This window comes from Juglans regia, chromosome 1, assembly GCF_001411555.2.
Source record: "Juglans regia cultivar Chandler chromosome 1, Walnut 2.0, whole genome shotgun sequence".
Lineage (NCBI taxonomy): Eukaryota > Viridiplantae > Streptophyta > Magnoliopsida > Fagales > Juglandaceae > Juglans > Juglans regia.
The window spans coordinates 2,227,413-2,250,616 of NC_049901.1; the positions used below are offsets into that span (position 1 = coordinate 2,227,413).

At 36.0% G+C, this 23,204-nt stretch overlaps 4 protein-coding genes across 4 annotated transcripts; all 4 read left to right on the forward strand.

Moving 5' to 3' along the window:
• The first annotated feature begins 3,617 nt into the window (after positions 1 to 3,617).
• On the forward strand, positions 3,618 to 5,970 carry LOC109006317 (pentatricopeptide repeat-containing protein At3g29230). The gene is made up of 2 exons (XM_018985556.2): positions 3,618 to 3,766; positions 3,926 to 5,970. Exon 2 carries the CDS (start codon positions 3,956 to 3,958, stop codon positions 5,756 to 5,758), a length of 1,803 nt encoding a protein of 600 aa, XP_018841101.2. The 5' UTR covers positions 3,618 to 3,766; positions 3,926 to 3,955; the 3' UTR covers positions 5,759 to 5,970.
• A 3,164-nt stretch (positions 5,971 to 9,134) lies between these two features.
• LOC109006316 (chorismate mutase 1, chloroplastic-like) lies at positions 9,135 to 13,297 on the forward strand. The gene is made up of 6 exons (XM_018985555.2): positions 9,135 to 9,440; positions 10,462 to 10,687; positions 10,774 to 10,860; positions 11,369 to 11,512; positions 12,380 to 12,472; positions 12,598 to 13,297. The coding sequence occupies exons 1-6, from the start codon at positions 9,259 to 9,261 to the stop codon at positions 12,838 to 12,840; spliced, it is 975 nt and encodes a 324-aa protein (XP_018841100.1). The 5' UTR covers positions 9,135 to 9,258; the 3' UTR covers positions 12,841 to 13,297.
• A 1,119-nt stretch (positions 13,298 to 14,416) lies between these two features.
• Positions 14,417 to 16,761, forward strand: LOC109006315 (lamin-like protein). Its single transcript, XM_018985554.2, has 2 exons — positions 14,417 to 14,785; positions 16,171 to 16,761. Exons 1-2 carry the CDS (start codon positions 14,590 to 14,592, stop codon positions 16,506 to 16,508), a joined length of 534 nt encoding a protein of 177 aa, XP_018841099.1. The 5' UTR covers positions 14,417 to 14,589; the 3' UTR covers positions 16,509 to 16,761.
• A 1,152-nt stretch (positions 16,762 to 17,913) lies between these two features.
• Positions 17,914 to 21,674, forward strand: LOC109006314. The gene is made up of 7 exons (XM_018985553.2): positions 17,914 to 18,306; positions 18,464 to 18,558; positions 19,163 to 19,277; positions 19,398 to 19,516; positions 20,320 to 20,506; positions 20,695 to 20,844; positions 21,237 to 21,674. Exons 1-7 carry the CDS (start codon positions 18,034 to 18,036, stop codon positions 21,525 to 21,527), a joined length of 1,230 nt encoding a protein of 409 aa, XP_018841098.1. The 5' UTR covers positions 17,914 to 18,033; the 3' UTR covers positions 21,528 to 21,674.
• The last annotated feature ends 1,530 nt before the right edge of the window (positions 21,675 to 23,204 follow it).

The following is a 23,204-nucleotide window of genomic DNA, read 5'->3' on the forward strand; positions in this document are numbered from 1 at the left end:
GCTAACTTTATTTAAAGAGATTTGTAAAAACTTAATGATCCACGTGTCGGTTATTAATTGAAATTTATAATTCAAAATTTGAATTTCCAAAGAGAATTAATAAAATAAGTTTTTGTAAGTAAAATTATAAGTACATATTAGCACTACTCATCTCATTATAGGATATTGACCCATGAGAAATTAGTGGTTTTTAACATTTACACGTAGGTTGAAAGAAGTGTTTACACGTTGTGGAAAAGAAATATGGATGACAAATATAATAACTGAATCAGTGATACGGACGCTGTCACATATCCATACTCAAAACCTTAAAATAACGAACGTTTACCAGTTGATGATGCACGTTTGAACATGCTTTTACTTTTTGCACCATTCGAATGAACTGTCTATATGAAGGTATTTCACGATCTATGTTCAAGGGAGGGAGGTCGAATGAATGTAGGATGTTGAGAGTATAATTTCCCACTATTGTTAGAAGCAACTTACTCTCAACATCCTTAGATAAAATTGTGAGGTTTTGAAGAAAATTAAGCGTCGCATTCCAACTTTGAGATTTTTATATGCAAAGGCCAATTCAAAATCATCTACCACCATTTATAAAAATACAAGTCGTTGTAAATTTACCAACACACTCTTCAATACCTGTAAACTTAAACCGATCCTACATGAAATATATCTTAGTCCCTGGACATTGCAAGTTAAAATCTTGGGCTTCATAATACAGCTCATTTTGCCCTCCTTCTAATCCTCCGTTGCCTTGGACTACCTATTAGAGATCTCGGTCAAGTCTTTAAACATTATGATCTCCACGCCTAGGATCTCTTTGAGATGACTGAAAGCTTGTCCCTCTCTTGCTTGATTCTTGAACAATGATCACAAAGATGACAACTTAGGTAAGGTGAGGTTATGTGTTTAGGCTTGAATTGGTGTATGGAATGGTGGAAAAGGTGGTAAAGTATTTGGGCTACAATGGGTGTAAGGGCGCATGACATTAGTGAGAAACTAGGGTTGGCGCCACTTAGAACTTTGGGTTTAGGGTTTGGAAGATGGTGGTGGACTGCTTTGGTTTAGGTTTAGGGTTTTGGAGTTGGGCGGCTAGGGTTGGACGAGTCTGGCTAGTGAGAGATTTTAGGAAAATTTCCTAAAACCTTGGGAATCAATATGGAATGGATATGGCCGGATATGGGGAGTTGATTGGGTCAACTAGGGTTCCTAAATTATGGGAACTCTAATTTGGAAATGAGAGTGGGTGGCTAGGTCAATCCCAATATGGCAAGTGATTGTCGAAATTGAGATGAGTGTAACAAGAGTGATGTGCTCGGCTAGGGCACAAAAAGATGAGGCAACAATTATGGAAAGTTGACAAACACAAGTGTTGGTCGACTTTTAGGGTTTAAGGAATTTGGAAGAAGAGCAATTGGATGTAGAACACCAAGAACAAAAGATGAACACTCAAGAATAAAAACAAAAAAAATACTTAAGAACTTGAATGAACAAATGAATAACAATAACAATTTGACAATTGATTCACAGATTGCACAAGTGTTGAATAAACCTCATATATTGATAAATACAATTTGTATTCACGAATTGCACCAAGTTGCAAGAACAAGATGATTGAATCACACTTATTCAAAAAATTGCAAAGTGTGATTCTCTCTTTGGGATTTATGAATTTCACCCAAAAAGTCAAAGTGCAAAGATACCGTTTATGATCTCTCAAACAATAATCATTTCTCTAGGGTATTTGCCAAAAGATTCTAAAGCAATGGAAAGATGTCCTATTTATAAGTAATACAAGTTGGAAACTCCCAATAGGTCTCTTGGAAATAAATAAATAATTAAATAAAATAAAAAAAATGATAGTGGTATGGACTAAGCTTGGTCGTGGCATGCATGGGCCCATGGTGGGCTAGGATGGTGCATGGTGGTCTTCGGGCTGGTCCATGACTAAGTGGTGCGGCATGACTTGTTGATGGTGAACCATGTTGGTGCGCTGCATGGCCCAGGCTGGTGGCCTAGGTAGTGACTCTACATGGCCCAAGCTGGCGGCTTAGGTGTTGAGGCTGTAAGGCATAGGCTAGAGCCATGCGCTGGATGGCATGCTTGGTGGGCATGTCATTGACCTAGCCTGCAAGGCACGGGTTGGATGGCATGTCTGTGAGGCATGTCACTAACCTCGTTGATGTGCGGTAGGTGGGCTGGCAGTGCTGTGTTGTGCTGTGCGTCAGCGCGCACGCTGAGGCTGTGCGGCGCATGCCTGCGCGCATGGGGCAGACGCCTACTAACCTTGCTGGCTCGCATGTGCGGCATCTCTAGAGGTAACTCGACGTGGGGGTCTAACACTACCACCCTTAACGTTGTAGTTATTTGTCCAAGTAAGACGCTTTAATTCCTTTCTCTTCTAGATCTTGATTTTGTTTCAAATAAGTAACTCATCTCAATTGTAGTGAGTAGTACTGTGAACTGGTTCTCAAATCCTATGCATGTAATCCCCACACATTGTTGCATCTCGTTAACCTTTTGCAAGTCAATTCAATGAAGAACCAACTATATTGTTGATTAGTGGAGGAGATGTCAGGGGGACAACATCTTCTGCAAACTTAGCTCCAAACTGTACACTAGGCTCCAAATATTCCTCCCAAGGCACCAACAACCCCCTATCATTTCCTCCACACCATCTCCTTCAAACAAATCTTGCACCTCTTCAATAACGCCATTGTTGTTGTCACTACCTTGTTTGAAACTATATGTTGACCCACAAAGTGCCTGAAGCGGTACCAAAAAATTGATTCTCTGTGTCATGGGTGGTGGGGCAATGGTCACCATTTGAAGTTTTGGATTGGTGGAAAATCCAAGAACTCCCCCAACTAGTTACAAATAAGGCTATGTCTGGTTAGTGAGGTAATCTAAGTCAGACCATCTCATGACTATTCACTATTTTTTATTACTATTCATTATTTTTTCACTATTATTCACAGATTATCTGAGATCATCTTAATATCCAAACATAACCTATTAGAGTTTGAGTGCTACTACCCAAGACCCGAACCCAGATAATGACCCTGAAAGTGAAAAACCAAAACCAAAAATGACTCATGGTTTGGGCGAAGTTAAATAAACCACCGCGACAAGAGAAACACACAACACCAGCATAACTCAAATGTCTCTGCTCCCTCGTGTGATTCTACAAAAAAAACATGGCACGACAGCTCCATAGGAAGCGGTGCTCAGTAACAACAATAAGATCCTCATTTTGGAATCCTCCAAAGTTTGTATACCTCTACACTTTCAATTCATTTCGTCTTATTATTATAATTTTTTTAAATTTTTACATAAAATATAATAAATAATTTAATTTTTTAAAATTTTAAAATAATAATATTAAAAAATATATTTTAATAATATTTTATTTAACTTTTAACTTTCATCTCAATTCATTCTATCTAAACTCACTATCCAAACGTTTGTGTCTGATTCCCCAAAAAAATAAAACTAGAAGAAAACTACAGAAATGCAAATCAACCATATAACTTTTCACATGCTACCATTATCCATGCCCACCTCATATTCTTGAGAAAACCAAGACAACAGATAATCGATAAATTTTGGGCACTCATAAATAAACAACGTTGTTTGGAAGTAATTTCACAAAACTCCATTGATCAAAGTCAACATGGGCGATGAAGTTCAACACAAGTAGAAGACTGGTATAATCCATCGGCGTTCAGGCTCTTCTAATTTTACCGCTCCCACAGACTCCTTGGTAAATATCACTTTATATGTTAGAACTCCCGCGCTTATCTTCTATTTTTTTGTTTGTAAACCTTAACCACCAAATTCTCTCGCGTTTTCGTTATCCTTTTACTTGCTGCACTCTCATTCCTGTTTCAAATTTTAACCTGCCTCTGCTAAGAAACTCCAGGTACCCTTTTTGATTCCTCGTCGAACCCAAATGCAAACTTTCACGCCAACCCGAACCCCAACATGGGTTTCTGGTCGAAGACTCTTGGAAGAAAAGCTCTCGGACCTCCACAAGTGCGCCAACCTCGACCAGATAAAACAAGTCCACGCCCAAATTCTCAAAGCTGATCTTCATAGGGACCTCTTTGTAGCTCCAAAGCTCATAGCGGCTTTCTCTTTGTGCCGCCAAATGGTGCTGGCAATCAATGCTTTCAATCAAGTCCAGGAACCCAATGTGCATTTGTATAATACGCTGATCAGAGCCCATGTTCAGAACTCTCAGTCGTCACAAGCCTTTGCCACTTTCTTCGAAATGCAGTGTAGTGGGGTTTATCCTGATAATTTCACGTACCCATTTCTTCTTAAAGCGTGTTCTGGCCAATCTTATTTGCGCGTGATCCAAATGATTCATACCCATATTGAAAAATTTGGATTTTGTTCCGACATTTTTGTGCCCAATTCGCTTATTGATTGTTATTCCAAATGTGGACCGGTTGGTGTTAACGCGGCGAGGAAGTTGTTTAAGGTGATGGGGGAGAAAGATATCGTGTCTTGGAATTCCATGATTGGTGGTTTGGTTAGAGCCGGCGAGTTGGGGGAGGCTCGCGGGTTGTTTGATGAAATGCCAAAGAGGGATACGGTTAGTTGGAATACAATATTAGACGGCTATGCAAAGGCTGGAGAAATGAACAGGGCGTTTGAATTGTTTGAGAAGATGCCTGAGAGGAATGTTGTATCTTGGTCTACCATGATATCAGGTTACTGTAAAGATGGGGATTTGGATATGGCAAGAATGTTATTTGATAAGATGCCAGTTAAGACCTTGGTTCCTTGGACAATTATTATATCTGGGTATGCTGAAAAGGGGCTCGCAAATGAGGCCATTAGCTTGTACAATAAAATGGAGGAGGCTGGGTTGAAGCCTGATGATGGGGCCCTTATTAGCATTTTGGCTGCTTGTGCAGAGTCTGGTTTGCTTGGATTGGGTCAGAAAGTTCACGCCTCTATTAAGAGGACTAAGTATAAGTGTAGTGCTCCAGTATCAAATGCATTGGTCGATATGTATGCAAAGTGTGGTAGCTTAGACGAGGCATACATCGTCTTTAATGGAATGACAAAGAGAGAGGTGGTATCCTGGAATGCCATGCTTCAAGGATTTGCTATGCATGGACATGGCGAGAAAGCACTTCAGCTTTTCTCTAGAATGAAACACGAAGGGTTTGAGCCGGATAAAGTAACCCTCGTTGGTGTCTTATGTGCTTGCACACATGCAGGCTTTGTGGAGGAGGGTGTTCAATACTTCTACACGATGGAGAGTAAGTATAAGATAGTTCCCGAAGTTGAGCATTATGGTTGCATGATCGACCTTTTGGGTCGTGGGGGGCGTCTTAAGGAAGCTTTTAGGCTTGTGCGTAGCATGCCAATGGAACCAAATGCCATTATTTGGGGAACCCTTTTGGGAGCGTGTCGTATGCATAATGATGTAGATCTTGCCAGGCAGGTTGTGGATCGCCTGATTCAATTAGAACCATCAGATCCTGGAAATTTTTCTATGTTGTCAAACATATATGCTGCAGCTGGAGATTGGGATAGCGTTTCCAATGTAAGGCTGCGAATGAGGAATACAGGAATCCAAAAACCATCAGGGGCTAGTTCTATAGAGGTCGATGATGAGCTCCATGAATTTACGGTATTTGATAGATCACACCCTAAATCTGAGAAAATATATCAGATGATTGACAGATTGGTTCAGGACCTTAAGCAGGTTGGATACGTCCCAAAAGCATACCAATGACAGGGGATGCCTTGGGGAACATTTCCAGTAATAGTTCCCAAAAAGACTTTATTTACTGTGTGTATTTTGGCACAGATCCTTCCTTTCCAAGAAACGATATGGATGGTTTGATCTATTGTTCATATATCTACACTTGTTAGAATTGTAGACACCATCAATTTTTAATTGAGAAATGCAAGCCCTTAAAAGTGTATCCTACCTTAAAAAAGTGTAAAAACAACTATTCTTTATTAATTGGATCCATTTTTTTATAAAAAATTTGTATGTGACCTGTCTATTTGGGGTTTGTATCTAGCATTACTCTTTTTAATTTTATTTGGGTGTTTAAATTATTTATCATGATATAGGATATAGCTCGGGGGTAGCGAATCGTGTTAACGGGTCATGTTTGATCTATTGTTCATATATGTACACTTGTTAGAATTGTAGACACCATCAATTTTTAATTGAGAAATGCAAGCCCTTAAAAGTGTATTCTATCTTAAAAAAGTGTAAAAACAACTATTCTTTATTAGTGGGATTAAATTTTTTATAAAAGACTTGTATGTGACTTGTTATTTTGGGTTTGTACCTAGTATTACTCTTTTTAATTTTATCTGGGTGTTTAAATTATTTATCATGATATAGGATATAGCTCGGGGGTGGCGAATTGTGTTAACGGGTCATGTCAAGTCATGTATATTATATGATATGGGTCAATTTGGACATGATCCGTTAAGCTTAACGGGTCAAATTTCTGAACCCTAAAACGATCCATTAAAATAATGAGTTGACATGACATGAAACGTTTTGACCCGTTATGAATTAATTAAAATTATATGGACATGACATAACCCATTTATGTAAATAGGTTGAATTGACCCAAATAATCAATTTGATCTGATTAATATAATTTCACATAAAAGTTAAAATTACAATATCTCCAAAAAATATAAAGTTAATTACATAAATCCAAAATTACAATTTAAACAATAAAAACACCAAAATTACAATCCAAATGAAGCGTTGGAGGCAGTTGTGACTTTTAAGAAATGACTCAATTGAGAACTGAGAGAGTGGGGGTTTGGGAGAGAGTTAGGAAATACAAAATAGGATTAGGGTATTTTTGTTTTAGGTTAAAAATGATATAATTATAATTTTTAGTAAAAAATTTAATGGATCTAAACGGGTCACTAACAGGTCAAGTAGAATGACTTGCTAATTAATCGTGTCTTAACGGGTCAACCCGTTTTGATCTGAACCCATTAACATCAAATTCAAATCCATTAATTTTACATTGCGTTCGTATTAGATTAACAGGTCGTATAACATATTACCATCCCTATTCATGTAGCTAATGTTATTGCATTTAAAAATGATTCCATCGACTTATCTTCCTAAAGCAGCGAGTCTCTTTTACAAAATTTTTTCCAAACTTGCATCGATTTTCTATTCGTTTCATATCTCTTGCATTGGCCTTAACATTTATCGCCTCCTTCTAATTTGCCTTTCTTCAAAGAGTAATATACACACTATAAATTGCGCAACTGTTATAAAATGAGGGTATTTTTATAAAATAATGTTACTTTTATAAAAATATCCCTAATTCAAAACTCCAGCCCTTTTCTCTTCATTTTTTTTTTAATTTATATGGCTTTAATCGGAAGTCTATACTGTCAACTGGTATACTGCTATGTGTAATATCAAGAAATTTCTGCCCATTACGTCGAATAACTGCAACAACAATTTCGTTCCCCTTGCTCATTCCATCCGCGAGCTTCATCAACATCATATATCAACTAAGGTGCATACACTCTTATTGTGCTATCTTACATTCATTTGAAAATGATAGAGCCTTTATGCAATCCATGTTTACAGCGTTTTCAAATTCAGTTTCACATTCTTTTACTTCAACTTCACATTAACTTTTCTATGGACAATTTTTTTTATACCATATCTTTGTCTCTTAATTCACTTTGTTGATCCATGATCTCCTACTTCGACCTTTTGTGGATGATGATGGTTGTCCTGTAACTGAAACGTGCCTCGTTGGCATTTTTTCATTTTTTCATTTTTTTTTTCTTTTTTTTTTGGGTTTTTGATTCCTCTTTAAGTAACGCGTCTTATTGGCAGTTGGCAATGGCGTGGCTGGAGAATCCAGTGCCGCACATTCCCTCTGAATAGCATCATCCATCCATCCACTCCACATCTCTCCTTAGAAATTAAGATTAAGCTTTTTTGTCTTCATTTGAGTTTTTAAATTTACGTACAAAATACTATGATTTATAAATTTTTGGCCCGTGTTATGTCATAACATTAGCAGTACGGACTCATGAATAAAGTAGAACATTGATATTCTGCGTGTCAGCTATAGAAGTAGTCACACAAAACAAATCAAAGTCAAAGATGAACGCCCAGAACTGAAAAGTCAAAGTCTTTGCCGGTCAGGAATCTTAGGTTCTTGGTTACATTGTACTTAGTAGTATAGAAACCGTAAATAACACAACACATACATAAATAATATGCTAACGCATACCAAACAACTTAATATAATGTATAACAAGCATCTTATCCGCATGAACACATCATCATCCACGTAATTCAACTTTAAATAAGGAGAGATTTAGTTTGTTTATGAGCTGGTTTATCCGGTTGTTTTGAGAATCGAGTGGTTTTACTGTTATCTCATCTCATATAACAAACGAGTCTACAATTTCATCTATTAAATTAATATATACATATGAATTCAAAATAAATTAATATATACAAATTGAACACAAGTGGAAGTTTAAATAATTGTAATCCATTTGAAAATTGTTGTTTATTATTTTTTAACCATATTTCTCTTCATATTGATAGGTAAGTTAAATTTAAAAATTATTTTTAAGTAATTAATATTAAATGATAAAAATATATATAAAAAAAATAGTCAATAACATCACTCCAGAACTGGTCACGAAAGGCGTTGAATGGAAAAAAGGGGTCATAAGGTTGTTGGGGTGGGTGGGGTGGGGCCACCTTTTTCATTATCACTAAACAAATCGCACAACACGATCCAAAGTTTTTAGGCGGTTACGCATTGTAGATAAGATAAGATTTTTTTTATTATTATTAAAATGTTGATTAAAAGATTATTATAATATAATTTTTATTTTAAAATTTTAAAAGATTAAATTATTTATTATGTTTTATATAAAAATTTTAAAAAAATTATAATAATTATATAAAATGAAATAAAATTATTTGATTTTACGAATCAAATCAATCCTCTCATCAGGAGTGACGTACAACACGAGTGCGTCAAGGTCACGGCTCACGTAGCGTATGGCTTCCAAACTCTCGACCTACGCACTTCCAACACATGATATATGCCCACCCACCCACCCTCCGCACATTTACCAACTCAAAAGTGCCAAAGCGCCCAATCTCTCAGTTACGTTTGCTTGCTTCCAGTTCCTTCTTGGGTTCTCTATCTTTTTTTTATTTTGTTCCTTGTCGTCCAAGCTCTCTCTTTCGTTTCAATGGAGGCGAAGCTGTTAGGACCTGCCTCGCATGCCATTACATCTCCTCATGCTTCCAGACTTTCAAGACCCATTCCCCCTTTGGTCCTCCATACTAGGCAGGATTTTTGTTTCAGGTCCAGAGGTTCAAGCTTGACTAAGAGAGGCATTCAATCAGCACAAGCTACTGCTACTTCCTTTGGGTACCAAAAAGCAACCTTGTTTGTTTAAATCTGCTAATTATTAAAATCCTGCTTGTGGGTCTTTCGAATTCATTTTGTATCTTTCGGTTTTTGCTCCTAATTCCGGGTTTGTTACCTTTATTTACACAGGCATATATTATTTCTTTATGTTGTCTGCGTTGGTTATCGAGGATTTATTGTAGTACGGTTCATGACAATAGTTGTATATTTGCCTTATAATCTGACTTGCATGTTTTGCTTTAGCACCTTTACAGTATAAAGTTTCTGCCTGCATACATAAGTAGCAACCAACCATTATGGTGAATGATCAGATCTGCATCCGAATTAGTTGCATTAATTTAAAACAAGAAAAACGAAATCCTGAATGGCTGAGAAAGTACCAATTCAATAAGACTTTGTGTTCGAACTTACATTAGATACTTTAGGCGTGCTTTATGGTTGATTTAATTTGTTTCTTTGGTTGTTTCTAACTATTTTTTCTTAGTAAGTAGATATGGATGTAATTCAGTCTCTTGTAGGCAGCAGGTGCTCGTTATTTTCGGGTTACTTCATATACTTTTGTTTTCATAACGAATTCATTAGTTCGCAAAAAAAGAGAGTACAAGATAGGATCTTATCAAGTAGAATACAGCAGCTCACTTATAATTTATCAGTAAGAAAAACGTTACTCAAAATGCATGAAAAAAAGCGGCTTCATCATTTGGCCTTGATTGTTTAAACTCTTATTGAATTACTTGCTTGAGTTTTATTTATTTTTTGATCGGTACTTGCTTGAGTTTTATTAATGGGTCACTGATTTGTTTGCGGGACTTCTTGATAGCCAGGTAGCAATTTTTCTTGCTTCACTTTGTTGATATTATTGCTCATCTTCCTGCAATCGTACATACCAAATCTTTTTTGGAAGTCAAGTCTATCTAACGTATTGTAGAATACATTAGTGCTGTCCAGGGAGAGGATTTAGAGCACTTTGCCTTTTTGTTTTGGTGGTTCGAATTCTAAATTAGGCCGTCTTTTAATGTAGGTCATTGGCAATAAAGAAAAGGGTGGATGAGAGCGAGAAATTGACACTAGAGAGTATAAGGAGTTCCTTGATTCGACAAGAGGATAGTATTATATTTAGCCTTTTGGAGAGAGCTCAGTATTGTTTTAATGTTGAGACGTATGACCGTAGCGCTTTCTCCATGGATGGGTTTCAAGGCTCCTTAGTAGAATACATGGTCAGAGAAACTGAAAAGCTTCACGCGCAGGTATGTTAAACCCCTGGAAAAAAGAATGGTTGTGATAAAGGAATGATTAGTGAAGGCATTCTGGTTAATTTCTCATTGCACATTAGGTGGGCAGATACAAGAGTCCTGATGAACACCCCTTTTTCCCAGATGAGCTGCCAGACCCATTGTTGCCACCTTTGCAATACCCACAGGTAATAGAAGCTTTTTATTTTTCTTATGCTTTTTTATGAGCCTGTTGTTGGGAGGGGGGAACGGGGACAGTCAGTTATTTTTTTAATTTTGAACCCAGAAAATTTAATCCTTTCTCAACGGTTATCTTATTTAAGTTTGTAACATGGAGAATTTAAGGGTACTTGTCCTTGATATCTTTTAGATCAGCTTAGTATGAAGGAGCCAATAAAATGTATTACTTAGGAAGAAGGGAAAACAATAGAGTTAAACATGTAGATTTGATTGCTGAATGAAGAGTCAACCAACCTTATTCTGTTTAGTTAGTAGCATAGATGTAAGATAAGTAAATTATTCTATTCTATTAGGGATAATTGATGAAAGTTTTCCCAAGATTTCACCCTGCTAACATACTTCTCCTTTCTCTCTCTCTCTCTCGGCAGTTAGATTTTTGTCAATAAAATGGATTTTTTTTTTTGTCTTTTCTCCCTATTCTCCTCCATTTTGAACCTTTTTCTGACTTTCAAACAGGTGCTACATCCTTTTGCTGACTCAATTAATATAAATAACAAAGTGTGGGACATGTATTTTAGAGATCTTATCCCAAGATTGGTTGAGGAAGGAGATGATGGAAACTGTGGATCGGCTGCTGTTTGCGACACAATGTGCTTGCAGGTATGCATTTTGATTAAAATCGCTCAAGTTTTAACAAATTTCAAAATTAATCTGGATGACTAGTTGTTATGAAATCTGTAGTAAGAACAAATCATGTATGACTTGTTCTGCCTTTGTTGTCCTCTGAAGTAATGATCATATCTTGGGTCTCTTGCGATATTTGCCCCCTTGTATATTAACACCCCCCCCCCCCCCTTTTTTTCTCCCTTGTGTACCCTTGTATGCTGCATTTGGTATTAATTTCATTCGTGTAAGAAATTGTGACCGCTTCATTACATTGGTAAATCAAGCATTGCAAGTCAAACTGCAAGTTAATGCAGTTGCATATACTTTTACCCGAGTTCGGACCATTTTTATTTTAGACCACGGAACCATCAGGATAGGTCCCTTTGCTTGTCCACCTTCTGGTGAAACCTTTCTTCATGATGCATGCTCCTTGTTTTCATTCATTTTTGAAGATCAATATATTGACATATTATCTACCTACATGCCTCATGGATAGAGATGTACATTATATGTAAATTTTTGAAAAAAAAATGTGCAATTTTGATTTAGTCCCGTCCTCTAGAAACATTCTTTATGGAAAATTTAGAATGATGTTGGGTAGGCCCAAGGAACTTATTCTTCATCCCATTAAAGACATCGTTTGCTTGTGATGCCTAATTATGTAGAATGTTTAATCTTCACATATGTATTTCTTTTCTGCACGATGTTTTATGCAAATTCTATGTTCATAGCATTTTATTGTGGGTAAACCAAGAGTCTAAATCAATGGACATTAATGAATCATCATTGCATCTCTATGATCAATACTCTCTCTCTCTCTCTCTCTGCATTGATGTAGGCTTATTGTGATTGTGATTGCAGGCTCTTTCAAAACGAATCCATTATGGTAAATTTGTAGCAGAGGCCAAATTTCGAGCCTCTCCGGATACCTATGAACTCGCCATCAGAGCACAGGTACATATTTTTCTTAGACGCATTGCTGTACTTCTTCTATGTGATGCTATTATTGGATATCACAAATTTTTTTCTCAATCTCGCGCTCATTTTTTCCCTCTGCGGTGCTGTGTTCAATCTTGCAGGATGGGCAAAGACTGATGGATATGCTGACATATCCAAAAGTGGAAGACTCCATTAAAAGGAGAGTAGAAATGAAAGCCAAAGCTTATGGCCGAGAGGTGACAGCAAATGTAGAGGAAGATATGGATGAAGCTGAACCAGTATACAAAATTGTACCAAGCTTGGTTGCTGATCTATATGGTGATTGGATCATGCCGTTGACAAAGGAAGTTCAAGTTGAGTATTTGCTTAGAAGGTTGGATTGAATAGACTTTACAGTCGCTCCAACAAGAAAGGATATATAGAGTTTACAGTCAGTCCCACCTTGGCTAAATGAATATAGCTCTACGGTCTGCCACTGCCAGGATGACACAGAGAATAAAAGCACTTAGTGGATAGAGGCTTTGGATGAATATCTTTGTAAGTATTATAGGTAACAGGTTCTTGCCTCTTGAGGCGCGTTTTTTAAATGAAATATGGCATAAATTATTTGAAATGGGTGTTCCTAATTGACACCCCTTGTTTGCTCTTTTATTATTACTGTAAATCTTCCCTTGTCTCTTATAAGACATGGGAAGCTCTGAAGTGTTCTGGTTCTGTTGTGTTGGGAGACATACTTTTAAAATAGCAAGGATTGTTGGAGTCAAAGGGGATTCAAGTGTAACTCATTCTATAATTTTACAAACTGAACAAAATTGGATTCAAATATTCTTTTTCTTTCCATATTTTTTGTGACGACGAATCTCGAAGATAGTACAAATGCAATAGATCCTTTTATCTATTGGATTTACATATTCTCGCGAATTTGACATCTGATCAGTGAAAATCCATTGCATCGAGATCAACTCCTCCCTCCCCATGTTGGTTTTTGGAACATTAAACTCATTTTTTCTAGTGAGAAGTAAATGTGTCCCATGCTATTCTCTTTTCACTCCTATTGTGATTCTTCCGGCCATCTTTTGTCGTTTGGAGACAACCACAATGAGCTTCTGTGGGCGTGCGATAACAACTAGTGTGGCTTAGGTTCTATGAGCACAAGTTTGTATCAAATTAAGAGACAAACTTAATAATAAATTAAAGATCACAGTAAAAGCCAATCAGATAGTTAATAGCGTTTTGTGCTTGATTTGTTAACCCCATACATTATTCGTTCAGCGATACTGACCGTTATCAGGAAGATGTTGCTAGAAACATTGAAAAGATGCCATTAACTGCACAATGAAAAGATGTTTCTTATCTTATCTTATGATCTTCATTAAGATTTTAAAAAAAATGAGTAATGCTGCGGGATCCGAAGATTTGTCTCGAAAAAATATCCCGAACGTTGTACTTTATTTTTTTTTATTATTATTTTAATTATTATAAACATTTTTTAAAAAAATAAAAAATTCACAATATCATTAAAAAATACTTCATTAATCACTAAAAAATAAAAAGGCTTTCGGAACTTTTTCGGGACCCAAATTCGGGTCCCAAAGCATTTCTGAAAAAAAATAGATAGATACACTTATATTTATAAATTATTAGAATTTTCGCATATGATCATTTAAACTATCAAAACTGAAACTTTATACCCTTTGTAAAATATTTGACTGTTAAAATTGTTTTACAACACTTAAAATATGACAATTTACTATTAAAATTGTGTTAATACTTGACGTGGGATCCAATATGACAATTTAATTATTCTCGGAATTAAAATATAATATATTTTTTTTATAATAATTTAAAGGCATAATGTATATTTAAAAGAAAAATTAGCCCATTGGGCAGTGACGCGCACATGGCTGATAGCTGGAAATGTTAGAAGTTTGTCGATTCGGGAATTCCCCACGAAACGCGTAGTCGTCGGCTTTTTAAATCTTGCTAATGAACAGCTTAACAAAACTAATCCAAAGCGGATCTACAGGCAACACATTCTTCGTAACAAGCAAATTAAGCCAAACCCAATATAGCCCAAAAGTAGAGACCTTCACCTTCTAATAGACGAGTTCCAGAGAGAGAGAGAGAGACCAATGGAGGGAGTGAAAAGAGGGACTGGGTATCTGTCGCTTACCATGGTGGTGGTGGTGCTGATGTGCGCCGCGGTGGTAATGGTGCCGGGAGTCTCAGCTACGCGGTGGACCGTGGGAGCCAACATGGGTTGGACCACCAATGTCAACTACACTACTTGGGCTAAGGATAAACACTTCTACAATGGCGACTGGCTCTGTAAGCCCTCTACCTCTCTCTCTCTCTCTCTCTCTCTCTCTCTCTCTCTCTTTGCCCATGCACGTGTTTAGATCTACTCTGTCCCAAGTACAGCTTCCTCTGCTTCCACTCCCAGTAGTTCCTAGTTCATATTACGTCCTGCACATTTTCGTGCGGTTTGGCTTGATGTTATAGGTGAATGAGATTGATCTAATTTGGTTGGGGGAACTTTTGCATTTTTTTTTTTTTTATCTTGAGCTGCTAATTTTGATTTTTGATTTTTTGGCTCTTTAACAGCCAGTTTCTGCTTAATTATTGTCTCTTAATCTATGAAAGTTGCATTCAAGGCTCAGTATCCCTGCTGATAAAATACGAAAAAATGAACACTTCATTGAAGTTGTTGTCTGGATTTTGATTTCTTCATTGCTTTACTATTTAGCTGTGCTTCCTCAGATCTACGGATTCGGATTCTTAGTTGAGGATTACTGTGAGGTGCAGCTCGTTACTTTCTCGAACTTTCTCTTGGTTTCTGTTTGTTTCAAAAGTATAAAGGGCTCAACTCTACTCTTATGAGTTCTTTTTAGGTACTTTACTTTATTGATCATTGATTGTAAACCTTTATTTTTGGATCTTGATGTTACTTTCACTATTGATTTTATTAGTTATAAGATTCGGTTATTAACTGCTTGGTGGGCATGATAGGCAAGTGGGAGAAAAAGTCGACCGTGCTGCCAGTACTCTTTAACTTTAAGGTTTAAGCCAAGACAGACAATGAAATGTTTTGGTCCCCAAAACAATTGAAAAATAAATGAAACAAAACCTGAACTCTATCTCACAAGTTTTACTATAGCATTCCCTTGCCATGCCATTGGAATTGTATCTTTTGTTGGGTTTTTAGGTACTTCTCATGTATGCATCCTATGTACTTGGGCTAAGCCTTCTTTTTGTATGAATAAAACTTCTTGATTACGTATAAAAAAAATGGTTTCTTTTGTTGGGTGAGTGATGCCTCTGATAGGGTAATGCCAAGTTCTTTACTAAGCTACACAAGAAACACTTCTTGCCATCTGCTGCTGATGTACCCCTAGCTAACTTAATGATGCTACTTTAGGGTTAGAGGATATTTTATATTTTGTATCTCTTAAATATGTTGTTTGCTCTTTTTCCTGTTCTGCTAGAATCTTTTGGTCAGCTCACCCCTATTTGTAGCACAACCATGAAATCCTGCTGTTATTTTGAAGGTCAACATATGGCTTGTGGTTCCTGGCAAGCTAGGGATCCACATACAATGTTGTTTCTCATTAAATCCAGGACTCTTTTTAATTTGAATTCCATTACTCTATACCAAGATTTGGCTATACCTGGCCATTTAAAGCTGCCAGGTGACTCTTTGTTGTTTTTTCCAGTTTTTGTGTATGATAGGAACCAGATGAACGTGCTAGAGGTGAACAAAACAGACTACGAGACGTGCAATTCTGATCATCCTCTTCACAATTGGACTACCGGAGCTGGAAGGGATGTGATTCCACTAAATGTGACTCGGCATTATTACATTATTAGTGGCAAGGGGTTCTGCTTTGGTGGTATGAAACTAGATATACTTGTGGAAAACCCCCCACCTCCACCATCTTCCCCTTTGAACAATACCAACAGCTCTCCTAGATTGATTTCCAGAGGTAAGATTGTTTTGCCGATGGTATTTGCCATTGGTGCAGTATGGGATACATTCCTCCGGTTCTGGTAACAATATTGATATTCAAGATTCGGTGTTTATCGCAAGAGTGTCAAGATTACTTTAGACATTCTTTAATCAGTTGGTAAAAGGAATTGAGTTATTTTCTTTTGTGGTGCTTTCTTCATGGTAGTTGACCTGCAATTAGGTGGTGTACTGATTAGGTGGTGAGTGAATGGTGTTTTGAGTTGCAAATGTGGATGACTGTAACATTACGAAATGGGTTTTATTTATTTTGAATTTATTGGAGGATTCAACTGTGAAATTTGTGGATTTTCTTATTCGCGTAATTTGTGGATCTGCTTGTGAGTTTTCGAGGCAAATGGGTTGTGGATATGTGGGGCCTTAAACCATGTGCTTGTTTACCGTATCAATTTTTTGTGGGGAAATCATGGCCTCTCATATTTCTGTAAATGTAGTGTATATATCTCATTTATATGCATATTCATCTATTTCTCTTGGGTTAATCACAAAGAGTTAGAGCTTGAGAATGGCTTGTTGAAATAGAACGTGTGACAGACAATTACCTATCAAGAGTAGTCATAGTGGCATACCTCTTATACAACTTACGATTTTATTTTACAATTCTAAATAAGATGGGCATATTTACAATTTACTCGTTAGTTTTATCACGTTGAGTAATATTATATGCAGTCATGAAGTGCGTAAGCGTCATAAAGTCGTTTTGAAAAAGAGTAGAGTTTATAATTTTTTTTTTTTAATGTAGGTCTCGTATTTATTTACTTTTTTAAAAGTGATTGCATGCTGCTTGCGCACTCATGACTGTGCACTCATAATAATTTTTTAATAGTAAATTTTACTTTTTTTCAAAGTGATTTCATGATACTTACGCACTTCACGACTGCATATAACATATCTAATTCTAGAAGTGTTAGCCTTTTAATGCAAAAAAACAAAAACAAAAACAAAAACAAAAAATAAAATATTAGCATTTTGATGAACTTTGCTCCTATTTTATCCACCTCAACCCGTGGCTTCTTTCCTATATTTTCCAATCCCCCATGAATGCCGCAACGGTAAAAAATGTCGCCGATTCCATTTTAGTATATCTTTTTAAATCCGCGAGATTTGTGAAAGTGAAGGAATTAGCATTGACGGTCTTTCTATGTATATTATTTTCGGACGCAGTACAATTTGGGACTATTTATAAAGGCTTTGGGCAGTAATGATTATTACAATGGTAGTTCTGAAACTAGTACGTACAACATATCATTTATATTATTTAAATAATAAAATTTAATTTATCATATTTAAATTTAAAAATTTATCATTCAAATAATTTTACCCAAATAATATATTGACTCCGAACAAATGTCAATACGATAGCAGAGTATATTAAAACGGGTTTCCCATGATTGATAAATGATATGGGCTTCTTACGTCTGAAACGGGTCTATTACAAATCGATTCACTAGAAATGCCATTGGAAAGTGTGGGCTCTGTACTCTGCCCCGATAGATATCACCCATAGAACCTCTCATCTGTAGCTGCACCCTCAGCACATAATCCTGCTTCAATGGCTTCCATTTGCTACTCACTTACGCTCCCTCCCATCCCCAAATCACAAAACTCGAAGGGAACTCGACCTTTCCCCGTATACCTCTCCAACTTCAACCCATGTCGGATTGCCGTTCCCACATTCCGGAGCTCAAGAACCAAAGCCATGAACTCACCCTCGTTCAACACTGTCGAAACAGGAGCTCAGAAACCAAACGAAGAACCCATGAGCATCGAAAATCTTCGCCGGTTCTTCGACCTCAACTTGGGCAACTGGAACGGTTCTTTCTTTGTAAGTATTAAGAATTTATCATATTGATTCTAAATGAGAAGTATTATGTCGAATTATGTTTAGTTTAAGTATCTTTATTTTCATTACAAAAATGTATTTTTTTTAGTTCTCGGGATATTGATTGATAGAGTTTTTAATAAATAAATTAATCTTCCAGCAATTCGATGCTTTTGGAAATCTGTTGCATAAAGTGAGCACAAAGCTTGCAGTGAGTTCCTATGGGGAAGATGAACTCATGAGTCTCATTCAGACGTAAGGTTCAGTTATTGCTAAGAAATATTTTTATTTTGATTATTTGTTATGGGCAATTGATCATATTAAAAATGTTATTTATATTGTTTGATTTGTTGCAAAAGTCTTACGTGAATGATACTGAAACCCACAATTTTGAGATCGATATGATGATGTTACCGTATTTGCAAATGAAAATGGATATGGTGATTTTTTTGTGTCCAACACAGAGAGTTGGAAACTAAAGTGAAAATATTTCATCCAAATTGGGGCTTCAAAAAATGAATCTAACACCATAGGTAATTGAATAAGTTTATATTTTTCATGAAATCCCGATGTTGCATTTTTATTTCTACAACTTGTAATGATGGCTGTTGGTAATAGGATTTTGCAGAGTATTATTGTGAAATTGGATTAGATGGCCAAGTTTTGGTTGACAGTTTGGGTGAAAATTAAAATTGAGTTCGAGTTGTTTTGGAAACTATGTGGGTCATGTCTTCAAACATGCATGCCATTTGGTCCAAAGACCAATGTCGTTAATATCATTGCAAATAAACTTAGTTGTTGATCTTACTCATTTAATCACCTTATGATCCTATTGGCTTAATACTCTTTTATAATATAGGCTATACATAAAGCAACCCCCAAGCACTTCAATTTCAGGATACGATGATGGGCCGGAATGGGCAGAGTACAAAATTAAAGAAACCAACATGTTCACTGTAGACAAATATCAACAGGTGAGTATTATAACCCTTAAAAAATTTTGAGTTTATTTATCTTCTTTTATCTATGGAAAAAAATAGGTTTTTAGGATCCCATTTTTGTTATGCTGAATATCCATTGCAACTAGTCTGCAGATCGGTTATTTCCCAAAGGAGAGAGCATTTGCTCTGAGATACCAGACAGCTGGAATGTTAGAAACCGTCTTAAGACAGGGGGTTTTAGGGGAAGATGACATTGGTGAAGAATCACCAAAGTAAGTTATTTCTTATTATGGACTTCTTTATGGATTGCTGATAATTAATAGGACTATGCAGCAACACTAATCATGTGTTGTAAAGATTTGTGCATATATAAATAATAGAGTGACTTTAACCATGTATGAGTAGAACTAAGGCTGCATCTATTGGATAATTATCTACAGAGTTTCATGTGACCGTGTTTGTATAGCTATAGTCATTAAAAGATATATTACCTGGCTGATAGGCAGCCAGTATTTAATGGATCAACCTCTACTGCTTAGAATTGCCTATTGCATTTAATGAGGCATGCCCAGACATTCCATGGATATGTAATTATTTCATACAGTTCATTTTCAAAATTTTCTGTAGTGCTGAATCCATTTAAATTTAGCTTAGAAGTATGAAAAAACAGGATTGGATGATTTCGTACACATGCACATATGCCAAAAGTTAGCTTCTTTGAAAACGAGAGGGTAGATGCTAGCAAAGGCTTTTGGTGTATTATTGTCTCTACAACTGTCTAGACTTTTGGAACGATGAATTATAGCAACAATGGCCTAGCTGGCTATTTATGTCCTAAGACATAAATTAGTTTAGTAGTTTATAATAAAAGGAGATCCTAATAGAAAGACCTTATTGTTTAAAACATTATAATAGTCAATTCAATTAATATCCTGTTTGGAGTTTTGGAATTTATCATTTGCGTTATTGTGGATCACCTTTATATCTCTATGTGGAGCTCCTATCTATTTTCTAATTAGATTTATTTATCATTCCATATGCTTACTTGTTCCTTCCAATTATTCTCACAATGTAGGGATCTTAAGCTTCCCTCACGTCTTCCCTCTATCGTCTGTGAGAGCTGCCTCTATTCACTGGAGAAAGATATAAGAGCAAGAGCATTCCATATTATAAACCCAAAGGGAATCATAGAAATGCTCATCGTCTTCCTTGAGAAAAGAGGTGACACATTGAGTTTTCCACCTTCACTTGACACCACAATGGTGAGTTTGATATGCAATCCTTTTTTATCATTAGATGATGAGAAACTTTTATGCTGTTCTCATTGACCATTGATTGAAGTTTCTATAAATTTTTTTCTTTTCTTCGGACTCTCTCTTTTCTCTTTTCTGTTGGCACTGCAATGAGAATATCCATTGTGATTATAGTCACATAAGATATCTTTTATCAGATGCAAGGAAATGCAAACAGGGTTGTACCATACCTTGGTAACTGGAAAGGTCGCTCCATCACAAAACGTAGTGGTGTGTATGGAGCAACAATTGCTGAAGCCAATACAGTTGCATCACTTGAAATAGATGACAAGGGTCACCTTATTCAGGTATCCTACACTTAAACAAGTTACCTCCCCTTTCTATTATAAAACAATAGATATGAGTCGTTGGATGAATTGAAACTTAAAATATTTGGAGAAGTCTTAAATAATAAGGTCATACCCAATGATAAGTTAAACAATACAGGTATAGGTCAATCAATCTTAATATGATCGGCATGCTCATTACCTACTGTTTTGGGAGGATAAAGCACATTCACTACAACTCAAGTTATGCAAGGGAGAATACAATTAACTAGTGATATTACAGTGATATGTTCTGATACTTTATATGACTAGCTAATGACTGTTATAACACGAAAAAAGCAGAATTTATGAAACTCATGTTCTAAATTCCTTTTTATTCATCCTTCTCTCACTGTCTTACATGAAAAAATCAGGATATTACTTCAACATCTTCTGTGGGTGAAATTACCACAAATGTACACTGGACAGGCACCCAGACAAACAACTTGGTTACGTTTAATGGAGGCTACCAGATGATGCTCTTACCTGGTGGCATGTACATGGGATGCCCATGTGATGTGGCTAAAAGTGTTGCAGATTCCAAGTCATTCCATTTGGAGTTTTGTTGGCTTGAATCACCTACCAAGAGACAAAGATTGATTCGCACCTACGATGTAGAAGGCTTGGCTGTTTCCTCAACTTATATTTTCGAGATTAAATTATGAATACCTCAATTTTATTCTACATGTACTTTAAGTCGAACACAGAGTTGGTTTTTTACCCATGTTAACTTACATATGATTAAGAAAAATACCCAAATTGCGGTGTTAATTTATACTTGCTTCTTTTATTCTGATATTCAGGTTCAATTTTGGATCTATCTACCACTTCTTAAGTTCTATTGTAGTGCTGTGTATTTCTGTAATTGTAATTGGTCCATTGTTTATAAGGAAAATGTTATGTATTACATTCTCATTCTATTCATCTGGTGTATTGAAATGGTACTATTCAATCCATTAATTTTGGTTAAAAATATAGAAGTAATCTAAGTTCAATCTATCATCTTTCTATCATTTTATGATATGGCATTAGGTGATTGAAAATTATTTATTACATTTCACTTGTAAAGCTAGCATCTAATGACACATCATGGGATGATGAGAATTTGGATGATTAATAGATTTTTTCTTAATCTAACAGTTGACTGATAATTCAATAAAACGAGACGTGAGTGCAGTTTATAGAACAACTCTTATGTGTGTATACATAAACTTAAAATAAGCATGTGCGAACATAAATAAGTACACATACATATTCATCAACTTGTTAGGACAAGTCCCCACCCTCCATGTTGATAGTAACACAACACTAATGGAATCGCGTCTGCTTCTACAAATAGTAATGGATTAATGGTTAGTCCATAAAACAATGAACAAGTTTTTAGTGTAGACAAGTCCTCAACCGCCAATTACTAACATGGAAAGATTTGAAAACTGCAAATTTAATCACCAACAACTTTCCCAAATAACAAATAATCACCATTTTATATTGCTTGATTTGTTGCAAATTTCCTAGCTGAATGATACCAAAGTCTAAAATTCTGAGCTTGATATGATGATGATGGTTAACGCATTTGTAAATGAAAAGGGAACTAGCTATTTTTTTGGTGTCCAACATAGAGAGTTGGAAACTAAAGTGAAAATATTTCATCCAAATTGGGCTTCAAACAAGGAATCTAGCACCACAGGTAATTGAATAAGATTATGTTTTTCCTGAAAGAGTAATGCTATATGCAGTCGTGGAGTATGCAAGTGTCGTGCAGTCGCTTTGAAAAAGAGTGAGATTTCCTGTTAAAGAATTAATTAATTTTTTTTTCATGTAGTCCCGTATTTTTACTTTTTTTAAAGTGATTGTGTGACTTTTACGCACTCAAGACTGCGACTATTATTTTTCTATAGTGAAATAAGAGTAGATGGCCAAGTTTTGGATGAGTTGGTAAGTAAAATTGAGTTTAATTTGTTTTGGAAACTATGTGAGTCATGTCTTCTAACATGCATGCCATTTGGTGCAAAGACCAACGCCTTTAATATCACTGCAAATAAACGTAGTTGTTGATCTTACTCACTTAATCAACGTATGATCCTCTATTGGCTTAATCATCTTTTACAATATAGCCTATACATAAAACAACCACCAAACACTTCAATTCAAGATACGACTATTGGCCAGAATGGGCAGTGTACAAGATTAGAGAAACCATTTATGAGTGGAACTAAGGCTGCATCTAATGGATAATTATGTACAAAGTTTCATGTGACCGTGTTTAGATAAAAAGTTAGTATTCCTTGATTTGAAAACTGCAATCCGTATAAAATCGTCACGTCGGTTCATTTCATTTCTTT